The 23159-nt window shown below is 43.0% G+C and overlaps 1 protein-coding gene across 3 annotated transcripts in view; it reads right to left on the bottom strand.

Annotated features, from left to right (window-relative positions):
- The window catches only part of FHOD3 (formin homology 2 domain containing 3), a 633930-nt gene that overhangs the window by 21000 nt on the left and 589771 nt on the right, over positions 1–23159 (bottom strand). For 2 of the 3 annotated variants that reach the window (XM_006835080.1, XM_006835081.1), the window contains 4 exons: positions 22527–22688; positions 16109–16299; positions 14161–14353; positions 6919–7093 (listed from right to left, as the gene is read on the bottom strand). In XM_006835080.1, coding sequence (XP_006835143.1) covers positions 6919–7093; positions 14161–14353; positions 16109–16299; positions 22527–22688 — 721 coding nt within the window. Of the gene's footprint in view, positions 1–6918; positions 7094–8690; positions 8715–14160; positions 14354–16108; positions 16300–22526; positions 22689–23159 lie in introns of all 3 variants that reach the window. The other variant, XM_006835079.1, reaches the window with a different exon arrangement.

Genomic DNA, 23159 nt, shown 5'->3' with positions numbered 1-23159 from the left:
CTGAAATCTTTCAATAACGTGAGGTGGCACAGGAGGCACTCATTCATCTCTGCCAAGAAATTTGGAATACAACTATCTCGCCAACTGATTGGAAGAGATCTGTATTTGTGCCCATTCCAAAGAAAGGTAACCAAATGGAATGTGGAAATAATCGGATAATCTCTTTGATATCCCATGCGAGTAAAGTTTTGCTAAAGGTAATACAGAAATGGCTGCAAACATATATTGACAGAGAACTTCCAGAGATTCAAGCCAGATTCAGAAGAGGCCGTGAAACAAGGGATATCATTGCTGATGTCCGATGGATCTTGACTAAAAGCAGAGAATACCAGAATGATGTTTACCTGTGCTTTATTGACTATGCAAAGGCTTTTGATTGTGTGGGTCATGACAAGCTATGGACAACATTGCGAAGTATGAGTATTCCAGAACACTTATTTGTGCTTATGAGGAATTTGTACATGGACCAAGAGGTCAAACAGATCATCGGAACACTGAATGATTTAAAATTAAGAAAGGTGTGCGATAAGGTTGCATTCTTTCACCATACTTATTCAACCTGTGTGCTGAGCAGATAATCCGAGAAGCTGGGTTATATGAAGGAAAACGTGGCATCAGGATTGGAGGAAGATTTATTAACAACCTGCGATAAGTAGATGATACAACCTTGCTTGCTGAAAGTGAAGAAGACTTAAAACATTTACTGATGAAGATCAAAGAGCACAGGCTTCGGTTTGGATTACATCTCAAAGTAAAGAAAACAAAAATCCTCACCACTGGACCAATAAACAACATTCATATCAATGGAGAAAAGATTGAAGTTGTCAAGGACTTAATTCTTCTTGGATCAACTATCAACACTCATGGAAGCAGCAGTCAAGAAATCAAACGACATATTGCATTAGGAAAATTTGCTGCACAAGACCTTTTGAAAGTGTTGAAGAGCAAAAATGTCAGCTTGAGGACTAAGGTGTGACTGACCTAAGCCATGGTATTTTCAGTAGCCTCATATGCATGCGAAAGCTGGACAGTAAATAAGGAAGACCATAGAAGAATTGATGCTTTTGAGTTATGGTGTTGGAAGAGAATATTCAAAGTGTGATGGGCTACCAAAAGAACAAACAGATCTGTGTTGGAAGAAGTGCAGCCAGAGTGCTCCTTGGAGGCCAGGATGGCCAAACTTCATCTCTCATATTTCAGACATACTGTCAGGAGGGACCAGTTGCTGGACAAGGATATCATGTTTGGTAAGGTAGAGGGTCAGAGATAAAGAGAAAGACCCTCAGTGAGATGAAGTGGCCAAGTGGCAGCATCAATGGACTCAAGCATGGCAACAGTAGTGAGGTTGGCCCAGGATCAGGCAGTGTTTCGTTCTGCTGTGCATAAGGTTGCTATGAGTCGATACTGACTTGATGGCACCTAACAACAATAACAACATATGCTTACAAAAATAGCTTCTGGGGGGGTGAACAAATGTAAAAGGCACTTGCTAATTGCATAGAAATACCGTATATTTCAATTCTCCATAGAAATTATCCACCTTTTTATTCCTTTGGTGTATGTGTTCCTTTAATTTATTCATAATGATTATTTTAAGTTACTGACTGCAAATTCAAACATCTAAACACCTATGGGTCTGCTGCTATTCCTTCTTGATTGTACATCCCATTTTCTTGATCTTATCTTGGTTTGAGGACTCCTGGTTTGGTTCTGTAGGATCAGCACTGGACTTTGAACCACAAGGTCAGCAGTTCAAACCCACCAGTTGCTCCTTGGAAATGCTATACAGAGTTGCTGAGTCTGAGTCAGCACTTAATAACAACCACAAATCTTGGCTTGAAATTTTGACAATGAACTTAACTTCGCTGAGAAAAGAATACAGAGACTGAAGTGTTAATTTCTCCCCAATGAATCTTCACTGTTAGGTAAATAGAGTGAGGTGCTGAGCAGTGCTGAGCGGGGTGGGGGCCAGAGACTGTAGTTTTAATTAAGAATCTACCACTGGCTTTAAATGTCTTGAGGCTGAGATCTCTAGTTTGTATTTGTTGTAGGTGCTTACTCTAGTATACCTCTGCTTCCTCAGTACTGCAACACTGCAGATTTTGCCCTGCTGTTCTGGCCCAGCCTCCTCAGGTCACCCTGAGCCAGTGTCTCTTAGGAAAACTCTCTACATCTCTGGCCACTCTAGATTCCAATCTCTTATACCAGCACACATGGATATTATATGTTCTGCTGACTACTCTTTTCCATAGTAAACCCAATCCCTAGCCTGTGCCCAGGGTTGGCAAGTGCTCCCAGGGAAGCAAGTGTCTACTGATCGCCTCTCATCTAAAAGGGCTCTTCTCTCTGAACTTCTAGTTGTCTAGTCATCTTTCCTTTCCTGGTTGTGTGACATCATTAAAAGAAGGTTTTTGTATTTTATCCTTTCTCTTTTTCCCCCACTCTCTTTTTCATAGCAAAAGTGATGGACTGCCACCATCATGCGCCAAGAAACAAAGCAGTCTCCTTTTATAATCCTTTCGTCAGTCAACAAAAAGAAACCCATATTGTACAAATCCAATAACATTTTTCTCTTTGTCTTTTCTATGTTCTCTTTTAAAATTAGCACTACCTGTTTCTGTTCAAGAGACACTGGGCTCTATCTCCCACAAAGGTTTCCATCATACTGACCTTGTATACACCCAGGTAGAATAGAGGCAATAATGCTCTTCCTGACTTTCCTGCTGGCCATGTTTGGCTGAGTACCCAGTCTGCAGAAGCTGCCAGAGCACACAGAGATGCACACATGGAATGTCTTAGGCCTTTTGGCGTATCACAAGGTACAAGTGACTTACCTCCCAACCCTCTGCAACAGTGCAAAGCTGACTGATTTCTTATTCTTGTTTTATCACTCTCCTGCTGTGCTCCTGTTAAGTGCAGTCGAGTCAGTTCTGACTCATAGCAACCCTGGATAGGGTTTCCAAGGAGCGGCTGGTGAGTTTGAACCACCAACCTTGTGGTTCAAATCGATCTTGCAGTCCAACACATGGACCCATATTGCCACTCCAGGACACCATCACTCTCCTAGCTGACAGTATCTACTGCTCACTATTTAATGACAGTCGATTTGAATCCTGTGTATTCCATTCGGTGAGGTCTCTCTCTATATATATATGTAGTCATTGTTTATGTTGTTGGGAAACAAAAGTATTTCCAATGCATAAGTCATTGATCTTGCAAAATTCTATTATACAATCTCCAGTGTCATTTCTATCACCCAAGGCAATATTTTCCAACTACTGATTCTTCTTGTTTCCAGATTTTACATTCTAATCACCAGTAATTACCAATGCATCTTGATTACATGTTTGATCAATTTCAGACCACAGAAATTGGCAAAAATCTTCAATATTTAAAATTTTGCCATTAGCGGTTGGTGCATAAATTTGTAAAATAGTTGTATTAACTGGTCTCCCTTGTAGGTGGAGGGATATTATCCTATCACTAACAGCACTATACTTCAAGACAGATCTTCAAATGTTCTTTGTGACAATGAATGTGATACTGTTCCTCTTTAATTTGTTATTCCTGGCAGAGACCATATGATTGTCTGATTTGAAATGGCCACTGCCAATCAATTTCAGTTCACTTATGCTTAGGATATCTATCTTCAAGCATTTCATTAAATTTTTGACAACTTCCAGCTGTCTTTCATTCATATTTCATACATTCCAAAAATGTCATTTTGAGGACTAACAAGTGTCTGACCCAAGCCATGGTATTCTCAATTACCTCTTAGTCATACGAAAGGTAAGAAATGAATAGGGAAGACTGACGAAGAACTGATGCATTTGAATTATGGTGCTGTTGAAGAATATTGAATTGAGGTGTTTCAAGGTTAGTGGTTCAAACTCAAGAGCTGCTCCTTGGAAACCCTATACAGGGTCACTATGAGTCAGAACTGACTCAATGGAATGTAACAGAAAAAATATTAAGAAATATTAGTCTTGAACTCTGTCATCCGTATCCTAGTTAGTGTAAGGGAGGGTGTGGAGGAGACAGAGATGCTGCCCTTTCTTGGCATATTCTTAGCTCAGTTGCATTTAGCTGCACATTGACATAGAAGTCCTGCTAAATGTCAAAGACCAAACCCAACATTAAGACAGAAGGGAAGTGACACTATGCTCACAGAAAACAAGAAAATTATTCAATTATTACTATGTTTTTTACAGTCTGAAGCACAACTTCTTGAAAATACCACCCAGAATCTAGAACACAACCTGTAGTCCCTTCAAGATCCCCCCACCCCCCCCGCCCCGGATTGTCAGTGTGTGGCTCTTTGGTTTACAAGAAGCTCCGAGACACCATATGTATTGCGTAGCACTGACCTACCTTCTTCTGAAGAGAGCTGGAGATTATATCGATTATTCCCCTCTGTGTTGGAGAGATTATTATTATCATTCCTATTTTTATGTATTTAAGATAGTTGATAGCAGAAAAGTTCCAAGAGCACTGATCAGTAAACAAAGTCAACTAGAAGTCACTGGTGGGCCTTCTGAGACTTTCCCCAGCTCACAGTCCTCTAGACTTGAGCTGCCCTCCTGTCATCTTGTGACTCGGAATGTCCACTAGAGCTTTTGAAGATGTCTGCTAGGCACTGCCTAAGGAATTCATTACTGAGTTTATGTCGTGTGTCAGGTAACCCACCATCTAGTTTACCTGGCATGCTTGGGTTTATTTATTGGCCCAGTTTAACTATTCCTTACACATTCCCTTTCACACTCCACAGGCAGTAAATTATATGAGTATGCTTTCTCTTAGCTGTGTGTCTAGTGTGTGTTCAGCAAACACTAAGAGATGAAAGCCTGCTCTCCAGAAGTTTATAATCTTTATACAAAATACGTAATCTGTAGCAGGCCTAAACGAGGATTTTGGTAGTGCTTCAAAGGGAAAAGTGGTCTGGTGAGTTGGGGACTTTTTGGAAGAGGAGGAAACAGTCTCTAGAGGCGATTGATTAGCAACTGGACAGGCAATAAAGAAGGGGCAATGTAAGCTCAGAGACGGACTGAGCAACATGGGAGATTTGGGATACACAGGTGATGACAACCAAGTGCGGTTAAGTGGAAAGAAGTTTGGGACACAACATAGGACCTGACCCCAGAGGGCCTCAAGTGACAGTGTGTATAGTCTGTTAGGATACTGGAAGGTTACTATGAGACCAGTATACGTGCGTGGTGAGACCAGGAAAACACAAGTCAACATTCCTAAATAAAAAATGCATCGCAATTCTAAATTAAGGTAAAAACTTCTTCCAAATTATATGTAATATAGATTTGGAAATTCTAACCTTTCTTTATTACCTTGAAGTTTTATTTTCATCTTGGCCTCTGAGTATTTAAAACATGTAAATATAAAGGGGTTTTGCTTTCCGTCCCCCGCCACTGCCAGACACTGCAGTAGGTACAATCGCTGCTCCATTACCACTGCACATAGCGCTGTTCTTCCTCTTGTACCTGCTGGATTCATCCACTTTAATCCCTCTCAGGTTCTGAAGACTTTAGATTTGTGACCTAAGCTAATGATAAAGCCTGGAGGCATCTCAGAATACTTGCTCCAGTCACTCCACCTGCCTGTGACATCTTTCCATCAAAGGAAGAGCCTCAATTCGACGATCTTCAGGATCAAAAATACAAATCAATTAAATGTTCATCCATTTAAAAAAAGCGGGGGGACGGTTGTGCTTTAATGCAAGGGCTGCAAACTATTTTTTGCAAAGGGTCAGATGGTACATGCTTCAGGCTTTGAGGTCCAGATAACCTCTGTCACAACCACTCAACAACGCTAATGTAGTATAAATACAGCCACAGAGAATATACAAATAAGTGTGACTGTGTTCTAATGGAACTTCATTTACAAAAACAGGCACTGGGCCAGATCTGACCCGTGGACCGTAGTATCCTGATCCCTGCTTTAATCTATCAGGACTAGTTCCTAATAACAGTTCTAGAGTTGTTTGGATTTGGGATGAAGCTCTTGAAAATGAGCATAACATAGTCCACAAACATCCCACTTTGGTAACTAGAGTGCCTGGGATCTTGAAAGCTCATGAGCAGCCATCTAAGGTGCAGTTATTGGTCTCTCCTTGTGCAGAACAAAGAAGAGTGATGAGAATTGAAGATGCTTGGAATCAATTAGCCCAATGGGTTAACAGAATACATGAACATCTCCATGACTCTCAGACTGAACTAGATGGTGCCCAGCTACCACTTCCAACCACTCTGAAAGGGATCACATTGGAAGGTCCTGGATAGAGAAATAGCAGATGTAGAACAAAACTCAAAATTATTATTATTTAAAAAAAAAAAAAAAAAAACAAACTGGGCTTACTAGTCCAAAAGAGACTGGAGGAACCTAAGACTATGGCCTTCGACCACTCCTTCAGGTCTGAAAAGGAACTTAACCTCACGGTCTAAGTTTCAGTCAAGCAGTAGACAGGTATACAGAGGGAACAATGGAACTAGTAAGATCTGCTCACTCTGAATAATAGAATGGTCAATCATTCAAAACCAAAGGGGCAACACGTACCTAAGGACAAAGGGGAGATGGGATGGGAAGGTGGGTCAAGTGGAGATGGGAACCACAGGGAGGAAGTGGGTTAACTGCTGTTGTATGAAGAGGATTGCAGTCGTTGAGATGAAACAAAGTGTAGGATTTGTTGCATGTAAAAATGATGATTTTGTCTATAAACCTTTACTCAATTCACAAAAAAAATTTAAGAAAATGAGCCAGGAAGGTATGAGTAAAGGAAGATGTGTGATGTCAGCACTGAAAGACCTGGGCTGTTGACAGCCCTTAGCAGTCCTTACTGAGCACAGATGGAGACCAGACTTCCATGGTGGACAACCTGAAAAGACAAGCCCCATCCTGGCCAGGAGTTACCTCGACTTGCGCGGCTGCGTGTTCTGACCCCCAGCACGGGGGTGGTATCCTCCGTGGTGGGAGATGAGGTTTTCAGCACAGCCTTCATGTTCTCATGCTCAGCAGCATCCTCAGCATAGCTCAGACCCTGTGGTTGGCTTGAAGGTGCCGGAGAACTGCCCAAGAACTTGCCAGACTGCAAAACCAAGTAGGAGTTACAACGTGAGGTAGAATCCCTGCCAAAAGTTCATTCAAGCTTATACAACTTTTAGTTCAGGAAAACTTCTCCTGCCAATTTCTTTTTTGTTGTTGTTTGGGTACATTCTCCACATACATCAGTCATGGTAGTCAACAAGGTTGTCAGGTAACTGAGGACAAACCATGTGTTCATGCAGGCAGTCCTCTTACCAGCAAGAAAAGCCCCTGGACCCAGAAGAATGGTCACCTCATCCTTTCACTGTAGTGGGTCTGTCTCAGCTCACTGACACGGTGTCTGGGGGTTTCTGCTGGGTGTGATTGAGAACAACTCTGGGAAAAATTCAAAGCCTGAATGTATTCCTAACCAAAGCCCTACCATGAGAAGGCAAGGTCAACCGAATTAAAATGTATTGAGACTTATTAATATCATTGTATGCCAAGAAACAACTAAAATTTTCTTAAATATCATGGATGATGATGGAATTTTATAAGTGGAGTTGAATCACAGAATCATATGATAATAAGAGCTGGGAGGCATTTCTCGTCCCACATCTCTTTAGAGAAGGAATGGAGGCCCTCTGAGATTTGCCAAAGGTTCTAAGAGGGCTGAAATCAGAGCCCAGGTCAGAGCATGATACAGAAATTCATGCTGAAACTGACCTCAGCACCACTCGCTGCTTCTGATTGCACAAAATAAAAATTAGTTATTTTAGTATTGTTGTTGTTGTGTGTCACTGAGTCAGTTCTAAGTCAATAGTAACCCTGTATAGGGTTTCTGAGAGTGGTTGGTGGGTTTGACTAACCGACCTTGAGTTTACCAGTCTGGTGCTTATCCTCTAGCACCACACCAGGGCTCAGTTGTTTTAAAAAGCATTGTAAACACATGCTGATACTCTTTAGCACTAACTGTAATGAAGGGTCAGTGCATAGATGTTTTAAAAGTGCTATGCTAGACCACTGTGTCATATGAACACGATGCCAAACATCTGGAAGAAAAATATGTCAGTGAGATTAGTGTTTGCAAACAGCAGTTCCCCAGATTCCTGGCTTCCTCGTTTCCTGCCATGCCTCTCAAGGCAGCAATACCCAGGGCATATCGGAGACTTGTACCATCTGCACTTGGTCTTGATGCTCACATCTGCACCCACACCTGCCAACCCCACCACAGATCCCTTGATGGCTGTGGGTAAGAAGGGTACAGTCTGAGACTGGGGATAGCCCTCTCTGGGTTTAGGGCTCTTTCTTTGGCTATTCTAGATCAAATTATAAGATTTGATTTGTCACAAGATGCAGGCAGGAGGCTGGAGGGAAAATTCTCAACAAGAATTTTCAAGCAGGAGCAAGATAGGTATCTTCCACTCTTGCCAGGGCTACCAACCAATTAGTCCAAGACTCAGGACTCTGCCCGGACAGCTGGGATTTAAAGCAGTTAGGCCCTTAGTCCCTGGTACACAACACAATGAGAATGTGTGTAAGGTGGTTAGTGATCACACAAAAACTAACAAGAAAATCACATGCATGGGTCAGACTCAACAGCACTCATGGAAAAATTAAATGTGGCATTTGTCAGGTTTATAAGTCACAAGCAGTCATACCTCAACTTCATCTTCTTCATCAGTCTACCCAAGAGGACAGGACAGAACAGGACAGAAAAGAGAAGGAACTCTTAGAAGGAAGGCACAGAAGTCAGCAAAGAGGAGATCACTTCAGTGGCACACTGTCTTGAGGTGGGAGCTGCCAGACCCTCTGAGCCTGGATATTCCCCCACCAAGCTCCAAGGACAGTTCTGACCAAAGGCAGGAGGGACGTATAGGACTCCAGGCCAGTCCCTGGGATTATTTTCTTCCACAACCCTACTCATGAAGTTGAGCATTAGCTTACCTGGTTCCCCAGCCACTGCAGACCTCACCCCCATGTCTTTGCCCTGCCACACGGATGACCAGAGTCTGCTGAACCCTCCACCATTTCCTGTCATCAGAGACTCAGGAAGTGGAGCCAGCATCAATTGTCTGGCCCTGCCCAACTGCTGTGGTCCCTCAGGTACTGGGTTCCTCCCTGCCCAGACTCCCTGCCCAGACTGTAGCTGGAGCTACAGGTAACCACACACAGGCAAGATTGGACAAGAACTGTCTGAGCAGAAGGTTTCATGTTCTTCTCTCCTCAAAACATGACACTACGTTCTTTTTCAATCTCATGCATTCTTACTAGGCAAACTTTTTTTTTTTTTTTTTCATATTTACTAAAGCATTTTCTGCTCCCATATACATCTAATGGGAGGACCTGGTTGAAGGCAGAGAAGCTATTCAGACATCAGAGCAGAGGTGGACTCTCATACACACCTCAAAAGTACAAGAAAAATTAAAACAAAGAAAAAACGTTCTGGTGGTTGCTAACTTGGAAATAGCGGCTTATTCTTTCTTCATTGGGCAACCTTTAAAAATAATTGACACTTTTAAGACAGTTACAAATGTAAGAAAATAATGTCATGCAATAATTGATGACTACAGAAAAATGCTGGATGCCAGGAGCTCTCTAATTAGGAAATGACAAATTCAAGGGATCAGAGATGTACGAACACTCACATTCTTTCTACATAATGTTAAGTAAATTAGGAGGTCTAATCTGGAAATTCAATAACAATAAATAATAAAACAGGATTGTCACTTAACTCCTTTTATTAAATTAGATTCTTTGGTTCTTAGTATACTAGATAAACTTCTTTAAACCAAAAACCAAATCCACCGACATTGAGTCAATTCCAATTCATAGCAACCCAAAATTGTTGTTAAGTGTTGTCTAGTTGGCTCTGACTCAACCTTGTATAGGGTTTCTGAGAGCAGCGGTTACCAGCCCAGTACTGATACCACAGTAGGACTCCAGGTGTCCACAGGACAGATAAAACTGCCCCATAGGACTGTCAAGAGTGTAAATCTTTATGAGAGCAGACAGCCTCATCTTCCTCCCTCAGAGCAGCTGGTGGGTTGGAGCTGCTGACTTTGCGGTTAGCAGGTTAAAGCTTAACCAATGTGCTACCAGCTCTCTTTACACACTTCTTTAAGTAACTTTAAATAAAATACTCTTTTTCAAAAAATAAATTGAAGATGAAAGGCATACAAATCTCTCAATTTAAATGAAACACACTTTCAAATTAAGTGTTTTCACCCAGGTTACAATACCAGACCAGCAAAACGTCTAGACACAAGGTTTTATTTGGAGAATTAAGCTTTTGGAAGTTGTAGTGCTAAAATGCTTTAGAGCTCATTGTGTTCCTTGCTGCCCAAACTAAATGGCATTGTGACAAGAGACAATAGTCTTGTTCCGCTATATTTATTTTGTTGTTGCTGTTAAATGCTGTTGAGTTGGTTCCTACTCACAGTGACCCTACATATATATGATTTCCTAGGAGTGAATGGTAGGTTTGAACTGCCAACCTTGTGCTTGATAGTCCAGTTCTTATGCCACAGTGCCACATCAGGACTCTTAGAATTAATTTATTTAACAATGATGATTGACACTTTTTCAGCAATTAGCACACATTCATGGTGCTTCATATACAACATGTCATGTCTTTTCTATATTTCCAAAAATAATTCTTCCCTTTTCATAGATGAGGACGTTGGAGTTGAGAGAGGTTGAGTGTCTCACACAGGATGGTCTACCCGCTCTCTTCTCCCTGTCCTCTATGAACACGAGATTTATCAGCTTGTGTTTGTCACCCATCTGAAAGCAACAGAAAGGCCAGAGGAAAGGAACAGTGCGGCCTTGTCTATGCCACTGCTTTGTCTAGAACCCATTTGGCTATAAGGATGAGGAATTACAGGTTGCTGTTATGTTTGAGCCCCTTGTTGCTGCCACCATGTCAATCTATTCTGTTGCGGGTCTTCCTCTTTTTTGCTGACCCTTCACTTTGCCAAGCATGATGTCCTTCTCCAAGGACTGGTCCCTCCTGATAACATGCCCAAAGAATCAGAGACAATGTCTCGCCATCCTTGTTTCTAAGAAGCATTCTGGCTACACTTCTTCCAAAAGAGACTGTTTGTTCTTTGGGCAGTCCATGGTACTTTTAATATTCTTCTTCTCCAAAATGGTAGTTCAAATGCATCAATTCTTCTGAGGTCTTCCTTATTACCCAACTCTAACATACATATGAAGTGACTGAAAATACCATGACTTGGGCCAGGCACACCTTAGTCCTTAAACTGGTGTCTTTGCTCTTGAACACACTAAAGAGGTTTTGCACAGATTTACCTAATACAACATGTGGTTGGATTCTTGACTGCTGCTTCCAGGACTGTTAACCTAAGCAAAACGAAGTCTTTGACAACTTCAATCTTTTCTCCATTTATCATGATATTTGTGTATTGGTCCAATTGTGAGGAATTTTGTTTTCTTTTTATTGCGGTACAATTCATATTGAATGCTGTAGTTATTGATCTTCATCAGGATGTATCTTAAGTACTCTTCGCTTCCAGCAAGCAATATTGTATCATCTGCATACTGCAGCTTGGGAATGAGTCTTCCTCCAATCCTGACGCCAAACTCTTCTTCATATAATCTAGCTTCACCAATTATTTGTTCAACATACAGATTGAATGAGTATGGTGAAAGTATACAACGCTGACACACACCTTTCCTGATTTTGAACCATTCAGTGGTCCTTTGTTTTGTTTGAATGACTGCTTCTTGGTCTATGTACAAGTTTCTCATGAATATAACTAACTGTTCTGGGATATCCATTCTTTGCAATATTATCTATAGTTTGTCATGATCCACGTAGTCAAAAGTCTTTGCATACTCACTGAAGCACAAGTCAACATCATTTGGAGTCCTGGTGTGACGCTGTAGGATAAGTGCTGGACTGCAAGTCAGTTTGAACCACAAGGTGGGCATTACAAACTCATGAGCCACTCCTTGGAGACCCTATACAGTGTTGCTATGAGTTGGAACCAACTCGACGGCCCTTAACAACAAAAGCAAACACCATCCTGGTATTCTCTGCTTTCAGCCAGGATCCATCTGATGTCAACAATGACATCCTTAGTTCCACGTCCTCCTCTGAATCCGGCTTGAATTTCGGGCAGTATATTGCATTACAAATAACTTAAGACACAATTTTCTCTAAAAGCTCTTTTAGCTCATGCTTGGAGCTCCATGATTTTAAATCCATCTCCTGGCTTTCTGTCCATTGTTAAAGTTGTATATATGCTGTTTTCTAGTTGGATTGTGAAATCCTTGGTGCATAGCTATAAGGCCTGTCTTTTTGTGTTCTCACACCTTTCTTGGTGCCCACTGGATTGTTGTTGCTAAGTGTTGTTAAGTCGATTTCAACTCATAGTGATCCTGTACAGGGTTTCCCAAGAGTGGGTGATGAGTGTGAATCGACAAAGTTGTGTTCAAACCAACCTTATGGTCCAGTGTTTTATCCCATAACGCCATATCAGGACTCCTGATTGGATTGAAAGTTGGGAAAATGAGTCTGTACTTTGCTGCATGTGGCAATTTCCAAATTTTCCAGCAGATGGCAATCTTTCTTCACGAACATTGCCATTTCTGCTAACAACCTGTGCTACCAGGAGAATGAACTCAGAAAAACCTTTTCTGTCCAGATTTTAATGGGCATATAAATAATATAGAATCAAAATCTAGAGATATTTACCAAAACCTAGAAACATTTGTAACTAGGAAAACTGGATGCTTTCAGAGAAGGACAGATTTCATAAATTAGTGGGATCTTTAGAAATCTCAAGAATTTGGTAAAAAAAATTTGTTGTCTTTTCATAACTATAAGCATATTTGGCTTGTATTTTTACTCTTCAATGTATCTATTTTCTTTCCAGGTAAGTGCTCTCTTTTTAAAACTTTAAAAAATAATCCTTTGAAATGAAACGTGGACCACAGTTTGCCCAAGTCAAGTCAACTGGCTTTCCAGTTGCTGTTCTCCAGGAAGCAGCAGATCTATTCAACCCAGATTTCAGGGTAAGGAGGAGGAGAAGAGAAGAAGAGTCAGGGATTCAGGAGAAGGAAGGAAGACTTGGCTGAATGGTAATGGCTTTCAGAACAGCTAAAAGGAGGTAGAAAAAGTATCCCTTCTATAGAAAACTGTCTGCACATCCCTAAGGTTCTAGAAAACTCTATGGAAATAGGGATACAGGTGGAAGCAGAGGGTGAGGAAATTAGTTCCTGGTTGTTCTTGGAATTGCCTTAAATTTGCAACACAATAGCTCAGTTAATGTGTTTGGGTCTCTGTATGGAGGGCAGATTGCTCAGGAATACAGTAGCACCGTTGGATCAGACATGGACTAGGAAGCACAAGGTCAGCAGTTCAAACCCACCAGCTGCTCTTTGTTAACTCTATACAGGGTTTCTATGAGTCAGAACAGACTCGACAGCACTTAACAACAACAAGGAGCAGTAACCATGCACTGTCTGTCTAATGGGAACACACAGTGAGCACACAGAGCAGGCAGAATGACATCTAAGTTGATTTCATTCCTCCCCACAGAACTCTGCCTGACTTGCACACACTGTTGAGATTTGAAGTCCCCAGGATGATGGCACTCCCTTTGATTTCATCCTGTACTGGGACCATTCCCTGTGTTAGTGTGAGTCCATGTGCTTCTCAAATCCACACAGAGATGGATTCAGTTCATGAGCATCAACCCAAACAATGAGAACAAAATCCTGCTCAAGAGCCCTCAACAGGTCCCACACATGATCTGGGGTAGTGGTGGCAGTAGAGGTGGTACACTGTAGAGTCAGTTCTGACTCATAATGAATCTGTGTGGGGTTTCTGAAAGAAACCTGTGGAATGGCTGGTAGTTTTGAACTGCTGACCTTGAGGCAAGCAACCTGACTCGTAACCACTATGCTAACATGTTCTGGAGCATCAAAAACAAAAAACAAAAAAAAAGCCTTTATTCTCCCCAAGTCTAGTGTAGTAAGAATATATGATGAGTGAGGGCGAAGACCCAGAAAAAGTCTCCCTTTTGCTTGCAAGTGACCTGAGTGTTTACCAATGATATATATATATACATGATATAAATAAATCGAATTTATGGGACGTACATCAGTGATCATCTTCCCTCTGGTCTTATTCCTCTCTCTGTGGTTGGCCCGTTTCTGTTTCTGCTGCAAAACCCTCTCCCTGGTAGTGCGATACTCCAGTGCAAATTCACTGATGGTCCTGCAGAACTTGTTTATGTTCACCTCCCGAATCGCATAGGGCGGATGGCCCATAAAGAGCAAAAAGGAGTGGAATCTGCAATGAAAAAACAGTCATGGCAAAGGCATCAGTTTCAAAGAAGAGGCCAAGCACACCACTGGGGCTCTAAGCCCACCATTTCAACAGGATGCTGTGGTGGTTAGTTGCTGTTGTTGTACACAACAGACCACACCACTGCCCAGCCTTATACTATCTTTATCACTGCTGGTAGGCTCAAGTCTGTTGTTGGGGTCCCTGTGTGTTCTGAGTGCCTTCCAACCTAAGGGGCTCATCTTCCAGCACTTTCAGGCAATATTGCTTCAAAAGGTATCTCTGCTTTGACTAGTTCTACATATGGTACTCCTCCTAAGAACTCCATGGGAAGCCAGGGTTCTGTGGTTGAGATGTTCAGGATTGGCATCACCAAACCTCGCTTCACCACATCACTTTCACTACTCACCATATCTGCAGTGAATTCCTGGCTCATCCTGGTCATCCCCAATGGAGTGGCCAAAAACCAATGGATAAGGTTTCAGGTCAGACAGAAACTACCATCGTTATGGATGACCAGTTTACCAACAAGAATAAGATAATCAGAGTAAACACATTACAGCATTTTATTAGTTTAGGATAAATTAACTTTATAAACCTTTCAAAAAAAATGCCCTGGTTTCATGACATTCCAAAGGGAAACTACTTGTTTATTTTAGACTTTGTTTTTTAAAGTTGGAAACTGTTAGCATGATACGTAGCATGGAGGGCCAAACTAACTCACTTCCCTGCCTTCCCCTTCAAAGAGCCTACTGAACTTTGATTCCAGTATGAAATTCGACAAACTAGCTTTTACAATACGATCCAACACAGAGGACAGCTGTGATGGATAGATGACAGTACAGTTCGGGGGATTTATTGTTAAACAACTAAATCCCAAAGTCCTGATTAATGTAAAGCTGTCAACCTGGAGGAAAGATTCTGGTTCTTATTTCTGTCTTGTCTAATGTTTAAAAATATCCCCCTTCCCAGCCTGAATCAAGACCCAGGCTTGATTGATTACCAAATGGCACCAGCTGGGGGAGGGATTGCGTGTCAGATGAGAGAACCAGGTTTGTAAAAGTTCTGTATGAGTTCAAGGAAAAAGAAAGAAGGGAAGAAGGGAAGGAAGAAAGCTAGAAAGGGAGGGAGGGATGAGAGAGAAACAAAATGATTCAAAATAGGAAAGAAGGATTAATGAAGTCACCACACATTGTTTAAAAATAACATGTGCTCCAGTGCAGGACTAGAGAGCTGGCTTTAGGAGAGCTCTGGGAAAGGCCTTGTCACTTAGCTGGCACCCCGCTTAGCATGTGCACCCCTGTGAGAGACTGTAGGGAGAGGGTCACTAATGGAATTCCAGAGGGGTGTCATCAGTGGCACCTGCTCCAGGCAAACCCCAGCCTGTAGGACTGCATGTCCTGTACATCTGGTCACCAATCTGCAAGGCCCAGGACTATGGAGACCAGGGTGAAGGCCCAATGACCATATTCTGTGACAAAGCAAAGGTGAAGGAAGTGGTGGCAGGTGGTAGGAAGTGCCCTGATCAAGTGGGATTGTTAGGCAAATTCTTCCTGATATTCCAACTTCAAGGTTTCAAGGCATTATATGTTGTGTGTTAGAAAAAACTAAGTACCCAGGACATTGTTAAACAAAGTGTACTTGTTACCTAAGCTTGTTTACAGTAAAAGTTAAATAAATTTAACCTTCAGATCTCGGTTTTACAGAAAACTTTTGACAAGACTTGTACTGAAGTCTCCATAGGGCCCTTGAACCTCTTACCTGTTAATTATTCGCCTATGGACAATTTTTAAAATGATAATTCGCTCTGCACAGTCTTTTAGGAATTCTGACATTCGTTGTTTTAACACTGGTTTCATTTCATGTTTTGCAATTGCCTTGAGGTGATCCCATGAAGCTTTGCATCTTCTCTCCATCTGACATAAATTATCCTGAAGTTGATCAAAGTCAACCTGAAAATCAGAGAGAGAACATTGCAAACACGCCGAAACCACTGGACACCAACCTGAACCAGGAGACCAACAGCCTCCGGTAAAACACGATATCAAAACCAAGTTTACAAGTTGGAATACAAAAATATTTACTGGCTCACAATTATTCACATGTGTATTTGCCATTATCCTGACATCAAATTATTTAGCAAGAAAACGATTCTCCAAATAAACCCAGCGGTGTCACCTTTTTGAGACCATATTTGGAAAGAGATTTTAGGAAAGTCTTTGTGAACTGCAAGTTCAAACATGATTATCAAGGAACCCTAGTATAAAATGAACTGAGTAGGTGTCTCATAAAATTTTCTAGAGCACTCTTGGTCTTCAAAGATGATATTTCACTTAAGATTGGAGGAACACCATCATACACGGCTCTGATGTGCTAGGCCAGCTGATGGGGAGTCAGTTTCTCTCATGTTGGTTTCTTTCATATCATGTGACAAATTACTTTACTCACTCACCCATTCATTCAGCCAACCAACACACATGGAGAAACTAACGTTCCCATACCTGACACTAAGGAAAAAAAAAAAAAAAAGCCAAATGAGACCCAATTCCTGCCCTGAAGGAGGTTCATTGTATAGACAGATGATCATCAAACACTTAAGGATATACATACAGAACCCACCAGGCCTGTATGTGCACAAGTATGTGTGTACACACATGTATCTCTGTGTTCACATGTGTGTAATATATGTGTATTATCTGTGTGTGCATATGTTGTGTATGCATATGTCTCTCTGGGTGGATGTGTCTTTGTGTGGGTGCATATGTCTCTGTGGGTGGTCTGTCTTTGTGTGGGTGCATCTATGTCTTTGTAGATGAGTGTCATCACTGTGTGTATGTGTGGTCTTGCAGGAAGGCAAGCCACATGGTCAAGGAACAGCTAAGACAGAGAACTCACTGTATATTCTGGGAAGCATACCCAGTTTGGGCTTGAAATGGTTAGAGATGAGGCTTTCTCAAGGTCATACTTTTATGAAATTTCCAGACTAAAAGTGATATGGCTCAGAGTGTCAACTTGTCGTTGATGTTATATGCTGTCAAGTCAATTCCAAATCATAGCAACCCTCTATAGCATTTGTGAGAAGTGGCTGGTGAGTTCGAACCACTGACCCTGTGGTTCAAACCAACCTTGCAGTCCAGTGTTCATCCTACAGCGCCATGGAGAGTTAACTTAGTCATAAAAAATTCACTTGAGAGCCACATTTCATAGAGGGAGATGCGGAGTGGGTAAAGAAGTTGAGAAGGACAAGAAGAGAGTAAGAAAGAATCAGAGAGACACGTGAGAGGCTGAGGTGGGCACAGAGTGAGAGACAGTGAGGTGAGAAGGGTCAGAGCTCGGCAAACAAAAATCAGGAGGAGAAAGGCTGTGCAGAAGTGAGCATGAGCCGCTGTTGCTTAAAGGTGTTAACTGTGGTCCTGAGAGCCAAGCCTGCAGTCCAGTGTTTCTAAAAGGACTTGCAGGAGTGGCCTCAAAGCTCAGAAGGGTAACAGTGAGGACCAACTGAACAAAGCTCAAGTCTGCAACAGGATCTGTGGGACCACACAGGAGGAAGGCATGCTGAACAGAGGGGACAGGCCAGTCTGGATGTGGAGTGTCCTGGATTTCTTGAGAAGACAAGTTTAGGTCAAGTCCTGGGATTTGGGTACTGGGTTCATGGGACTGTGAAGAAAATGATTGTTCATGAAACTAAGAGAAGTTGGCCAGACAGACAAGGCTTCACTTTGCCATAGTACGATGGAGCTTGTAAAAAAAAAAAAAAAGAAAGAAAAAGATTTGGTCTTTAGCTTTACAGGTAAAGAAATGCAAACCGAGAAAAGAAGGAATGAATCCTTCAAACATAAGGCTGGCAGAGGACCAATCATATGCCCTAGGATTGATCACTCATTTCTAGAAGGTCTACAAGTCTTTTAAGTCAACTGGAATAGAGCTGAGTCATATAATAGATATAACCACAACTAGTTATATCTATATCTATATATATCTATAGTTGAGTCATATAATAAATATAAACTACAACTCTCCAAGTCTGTCCTCTTTGGCACCTGGCAGCTCTCTAGACCCTCAATAAAGTAACTTCAGTTCACTCTAACAAGTATGGACAGCTTTGTGCCCTCGAAGCGGTTGGTGCCTGCCCAGCACTGCAGTGGGAACAAAGTGGGAGGGCAGACATGATAGACGGTGGGCTTCTGGAAGACAGCAAACCCACTGTGAAGCCTCAAATGGAGGCAGAGGAAAGCAAGGACACTGCCAATAGAAACCAGGTGGGGAATTGTTAGTTAAGAAGTGGTTTGAGGGGAGCAACTTTTGAAGCCTCCCTGAGCTGGCTGCCCACCTGGGCTGACTCAGCCCAACACCATACTAAGCCCTCAGGAATACATAATGAGACTCCATAGTAACTTCACAGCCTCAGAATCAATTAGTAGACCTACTTCATTGGGGAGACACTGGCAAAGCGAAGCAACTAGTGAGAGGCCACAAAGCTAGTGAGTGGTAGAGCTGGGATTTGAACCCAGGTCTCTGGCATTAGAGTCTAATTCTAAACTACCATGCCTTAAGCCTCAGTTTGCCCCTAAAATCTTCCACTCCAGGAGGGAACTGGCACTGGTCTTGTTTTGAGAGGACATCCTCTCTTGAGGACTGCTCTAGGGGCCACTTTCTACATATGGAAAGACATGTGGGCTTTGTGGTGAGGTAAAGCCAGCTCTTATCAGTCGTGGATCAAAGCAGGACTGGGGCTGTGAAGAGGCATGGTGGGGAAACACACAGTATGAGTAGCGTGGAGCTTTAAAAACATGCTGCAAATTCCTGGATACAGAGCCCATCAAAATGTGGAGCTGAATAGTGTTCCCTTTGAGTGTGGACTGGCTTTGGGTGACTCTCCTCTAAGGAATGGAATGTGAAGGCTAGGTCATAAAGAAAATAAAGATTCTATCTGGCATGCTCGCTCAATCACTCCTTCTGGCTGAGGCCACCCACATGTCTCAAGGACACCCAGGATCTCTGGGAGAGGCCTGCGTGGGAAGGTACCAAGACCTCCCTCTAATAACCAGCAGGTGAGTGAGCCACCTTGGATATAGATCCTCCAGCCCCAGTAAGAACCCTTCAGATGACTACAGTCTTAGCCCACATCCTGACTGAAACCTCATGAGACACCGTGAGCCACAGCTACCTCTGAAACAATCAAGGCAAATTGTTATCTTGGACCACTGATTTTGGGGGTGATTCGTTACACAGCTGCAAATAGCTAATTCAAGCAGATAAACGTAAGGAAGAGAAGCCTGCATGGTCACCTGCTTCCATTTCCTGGAGTCTTGTGGTCAGTCAGGAATCACCTGTCACTGGTAATCTTTGAAATCTGGGTTAATTGGTCAACTCTGCAGGAGCTTGGGAAATCCCGTTCCTCCGGGAGCAGCCCAAGGCATCCCCACCTCAACCTGCTTCCACCAGACACTGGTGGGACTTAGTTTAGGTCTCACCCTTGTAGATGCCAGAGCTACTGGCTCCTGGGACTACAGAGGTGAGGTCCTGACATGCCAGAGGGTAGAATGAATGAACCTGGGGCTGGAGGTCTTCTCTAGAAGTTTATTTTGTACCTGTCAACACAGAAGGACCCCAACCCTTCAAAAGACTTTGGGCATAAAGGCAGAACACAGGTGGATAACGCATGCTTGTTTCCTGCCACAGCATCCGGGTCAACAGTCATCATTAGTCATTGCCTAAGTCAAGGGGGTAGAGGTGGTCTGTGATTTTGGCTTATGGATCCGGGCCGGGCAGCATCTCCTTCCATTGTGCATGGGGTGGCCATGAGTTAAGGCTGACTCAATGGTTGCTGTCAACAATGACAGCACACCAATCTTTGTTGTTGTTGCTAAGTGCCATCAAGTTGGTTCCGACTCATAACGACCCTACGTAGGGTTTCTAAAGGGTGCCTGGTAGGTTTGAACCGCTGACCTTGCAGTCAACAGCCCAGTGCTTTCCCTACATGCCACACCAGGACTCCAAGCCAATCTTGTTGCTGTTGTTGTTGTTATGTGCCGTGGAGTCAGTTCCGACTCATAGCGACCCTGTACAGGGTTTCTGAGGCTGTAAATCTTTATGGGAGCAGAAAGCCTTATCTTTCTGCCACAGAACAGCTGGTAGTTTCGAACTGCTGACCCTGAGGTTCGCAGCCCGATTCATAACCACTACGCTACCAGAGCTCCTTAGCCAATCTTTAGGCAAGTGTAAATTATTTCGTTATTACTTAATAAATAGGTAAGCATCAGTAAGTCTCTGGAGAAGGCTGACACCGAGGGTACAGGGGTGGCTGTCTGCTGCCAGGAATTCTGTACCAGGGCTGCTTCTATTAAAAGCAGTCCCCACCTAGGGGAAGGACTTAGGAAAAATCAAGGAACCACATGTAAATAAGGGAGCTAATTTGTTCTGGGTGGTTTTGGAAACAGGACCAAGATGAAGAGGGTTTGTTTGAAATAGTCATTTTTTTCCAACAAAACTGTCTTCTGAGGAGGTGCTCCTGGGGAGTGTTGGAGCAGCAACTGGAGAACCCCCAATTGGGGACACACCAAGCAGCTTTCTGCCTTGGCTGGGATACTGAAGTAATAATGCTCATCAAGACCCCAGGACAGTGCCAGGTACAGAGAAATACAGCATACTAAAAACAAAGAAACCCACCACTGACGAGTGATTCCAACTCATGGCCGCCCTACAGGGCAGAGGGGGGCTGTTCCTTAGAGTTCCCAGATCGTAAATCTTTGCCAGAGCAGATAGCCTTATCTTTCTCCTGAGGAGCGGCTGGTGAGCTTGAACCACTGACCTTGCAGTTAGCAGGCTTATCCCACAGCACCACCAGGAATCCTAAATAAAGCATTTTGGTATTGTTACATGCTGTCGAGTCAGTTTCCACTCATAGCGCTGTATAGGATTTCCAAGGATCAGCTGGTGGGTTTGAACTGCCAACCCTGTGGTTTGCAGTCCAGTATTGATACTAGAGCGCCACACCGGAGTCCTGATAAAGCTGGCTAAATAAGAGGATTCTATGTCTAAGAAGAAGCCCCATGCCAGCATTCTCTTTCTGCCTCAAGGCAGGTCCATGGTCACACTGTTCAGGAATCCCTGCTGGTAAGCTGTGCAGCTGCCAGCCCATTCCTTCTGAGGTGAGTGAAGGAGGCTCCCAGCCACAAGATCCCCAAACACCAGTTCTGTGGGAAAGGGTATTGGGATGGAGGGCTCCTCCCCAGAGCCCCTCCCTCTCCTCATACTAGATTCCAGTGCTCCCCAGTGTCCAAGGCTGGTCTGTGGTCAGCTGCACTCCCCAGCCCTGTTTCCAGGAGCTCCTCCATTGGTCTGGCTCCTATGCCCTATTCTAGTCCCTCCCAGCCTCATTTCCCATTTCTCTCCAAGTGCTGGTGTGTTTGGGTTCATTTGGGGTCTGTTCACCTCCTGTAGTGCAGGCAGTGAGGGTCTCTGCTCTTCAATGGTCTCTTCACGAGTAAACTATAAGACCATGAAGACAGTAACTTAGCACTAAATTTAAGAGCCTGAAGCTGAGTGGTCAATACTAGACTCTTTATAATCCTATACAATGTTTTCTCTGCACAAGATCTTAGGGATGGCCAATCCATGAGGTGTACAGGACCAGGTAGACCCTCTGCTTCCTGGCTCCATACCTTCTAGAAGTCTTACTGCTGTTAAGTCAGTTCTGACTCATAGCAACCCTATAAAGCACAGGGTTTCTGAGGAAACGCTTGCAGGTTTGAATTGCCAACCTTTAGGTTATGAGTCCAGTGCTTATCCTACAGCTCCAAGTGAATGAATTCTAACTTCTTCACATTTTTGACTACCTAAAGCAAGCTGTGGAGTTTCACGTTCTAGAGAATCCAGCTTGGTGAGTTAACTGCAGTAACTGCTCAACAGGACCTGGGAGTCATGACTGGGATGGCAGGCTTGCCTTATGTACCTCAGTAGGAAAGAATCTGATGGAGAATCAGAGATGGGAAAAATGTCTTAAAAGTTCATTAGAAATGGCATGAGCCGAATCATATTCACAAACTCACTAGAGCAGGGAATGCATACAGCATTGAACATTTCGCCTAACAGAGCATGGGATCCCTCAGAGCTAACTGATAAAGTTCCAGCAACTGAGGCAAAGGGCAGGCCCGCTCCTCTGTGTCCACAGACATACCTTTGCTGACCGGGTGATGGCCCCAATCTCCGAGTACAGATCAGAGCTGTCTGGGAAGTTTTCCACCACCATGGTGCACACATGGTGGAGAAGTGATTGTTTGTGCACGGTGTCTTTGACTTCTGGAACCTTCTCGAGGTAGCTTAACTCAAACGCTTTGGCCTGTTGGGTAAATATATTATAAAAGACAGGAAAAGCATGATTCACACAGGCTCTTGGAAAAGTATAGATCTGCTGTTGGAGGAACCCAGTATTTCGGTTTTCTGTGAGTGCAGCTTCTCAGACGACAAATCCCCCACACCTTAGTGGATCAGCCACACAGGACATATGAGCCTCCAGCCCTTTAGACCCAGCCACCTCCCGGGAATCTACCCTTAACTCAGGAAGCTATGGGTCTTGGCCACTGGGTGTCTGCACTTCCTTCTCCCTTGCCCTACTGCTTTTTTTTTTTTTTTTTTAAATTCCTGGCCAAAGTTATTTAGGCCAATTACAAAAAAAGTTAATTGTTTTCTAAATTATTGGAATGTATATACTGTTGTTAAGTAGAAGAAATTATCCCTGACATCAATTTTGAGAATAGCCAAGGTTTGTAAGGAATAGCATGATTATTTTTCTAAGTCTACTTATGTACAG

Source organism: Chrysochloris asiatica, unplaced genomic scaffold (assembly GCF_000296735.1).
Source record: "Chrysochloris asiatica unplaced genomic scaffold, ChrAsi1.0 scaffold00015, whole genome shotgun sequence".
In the NCBI taxonomy this organism is placed as follows: Eukaryota; Metazoa; Chordata; class Mammalia; order Afrosoricida; family Chrysochloridae; genus Chrysochloris; species Chrysochloris asiatica.
The sequence above is the reverse complement of the archived record's forward strand: the minus strand, read 5'-3'. Positions and strand labels throughout refer to the sequence as shown.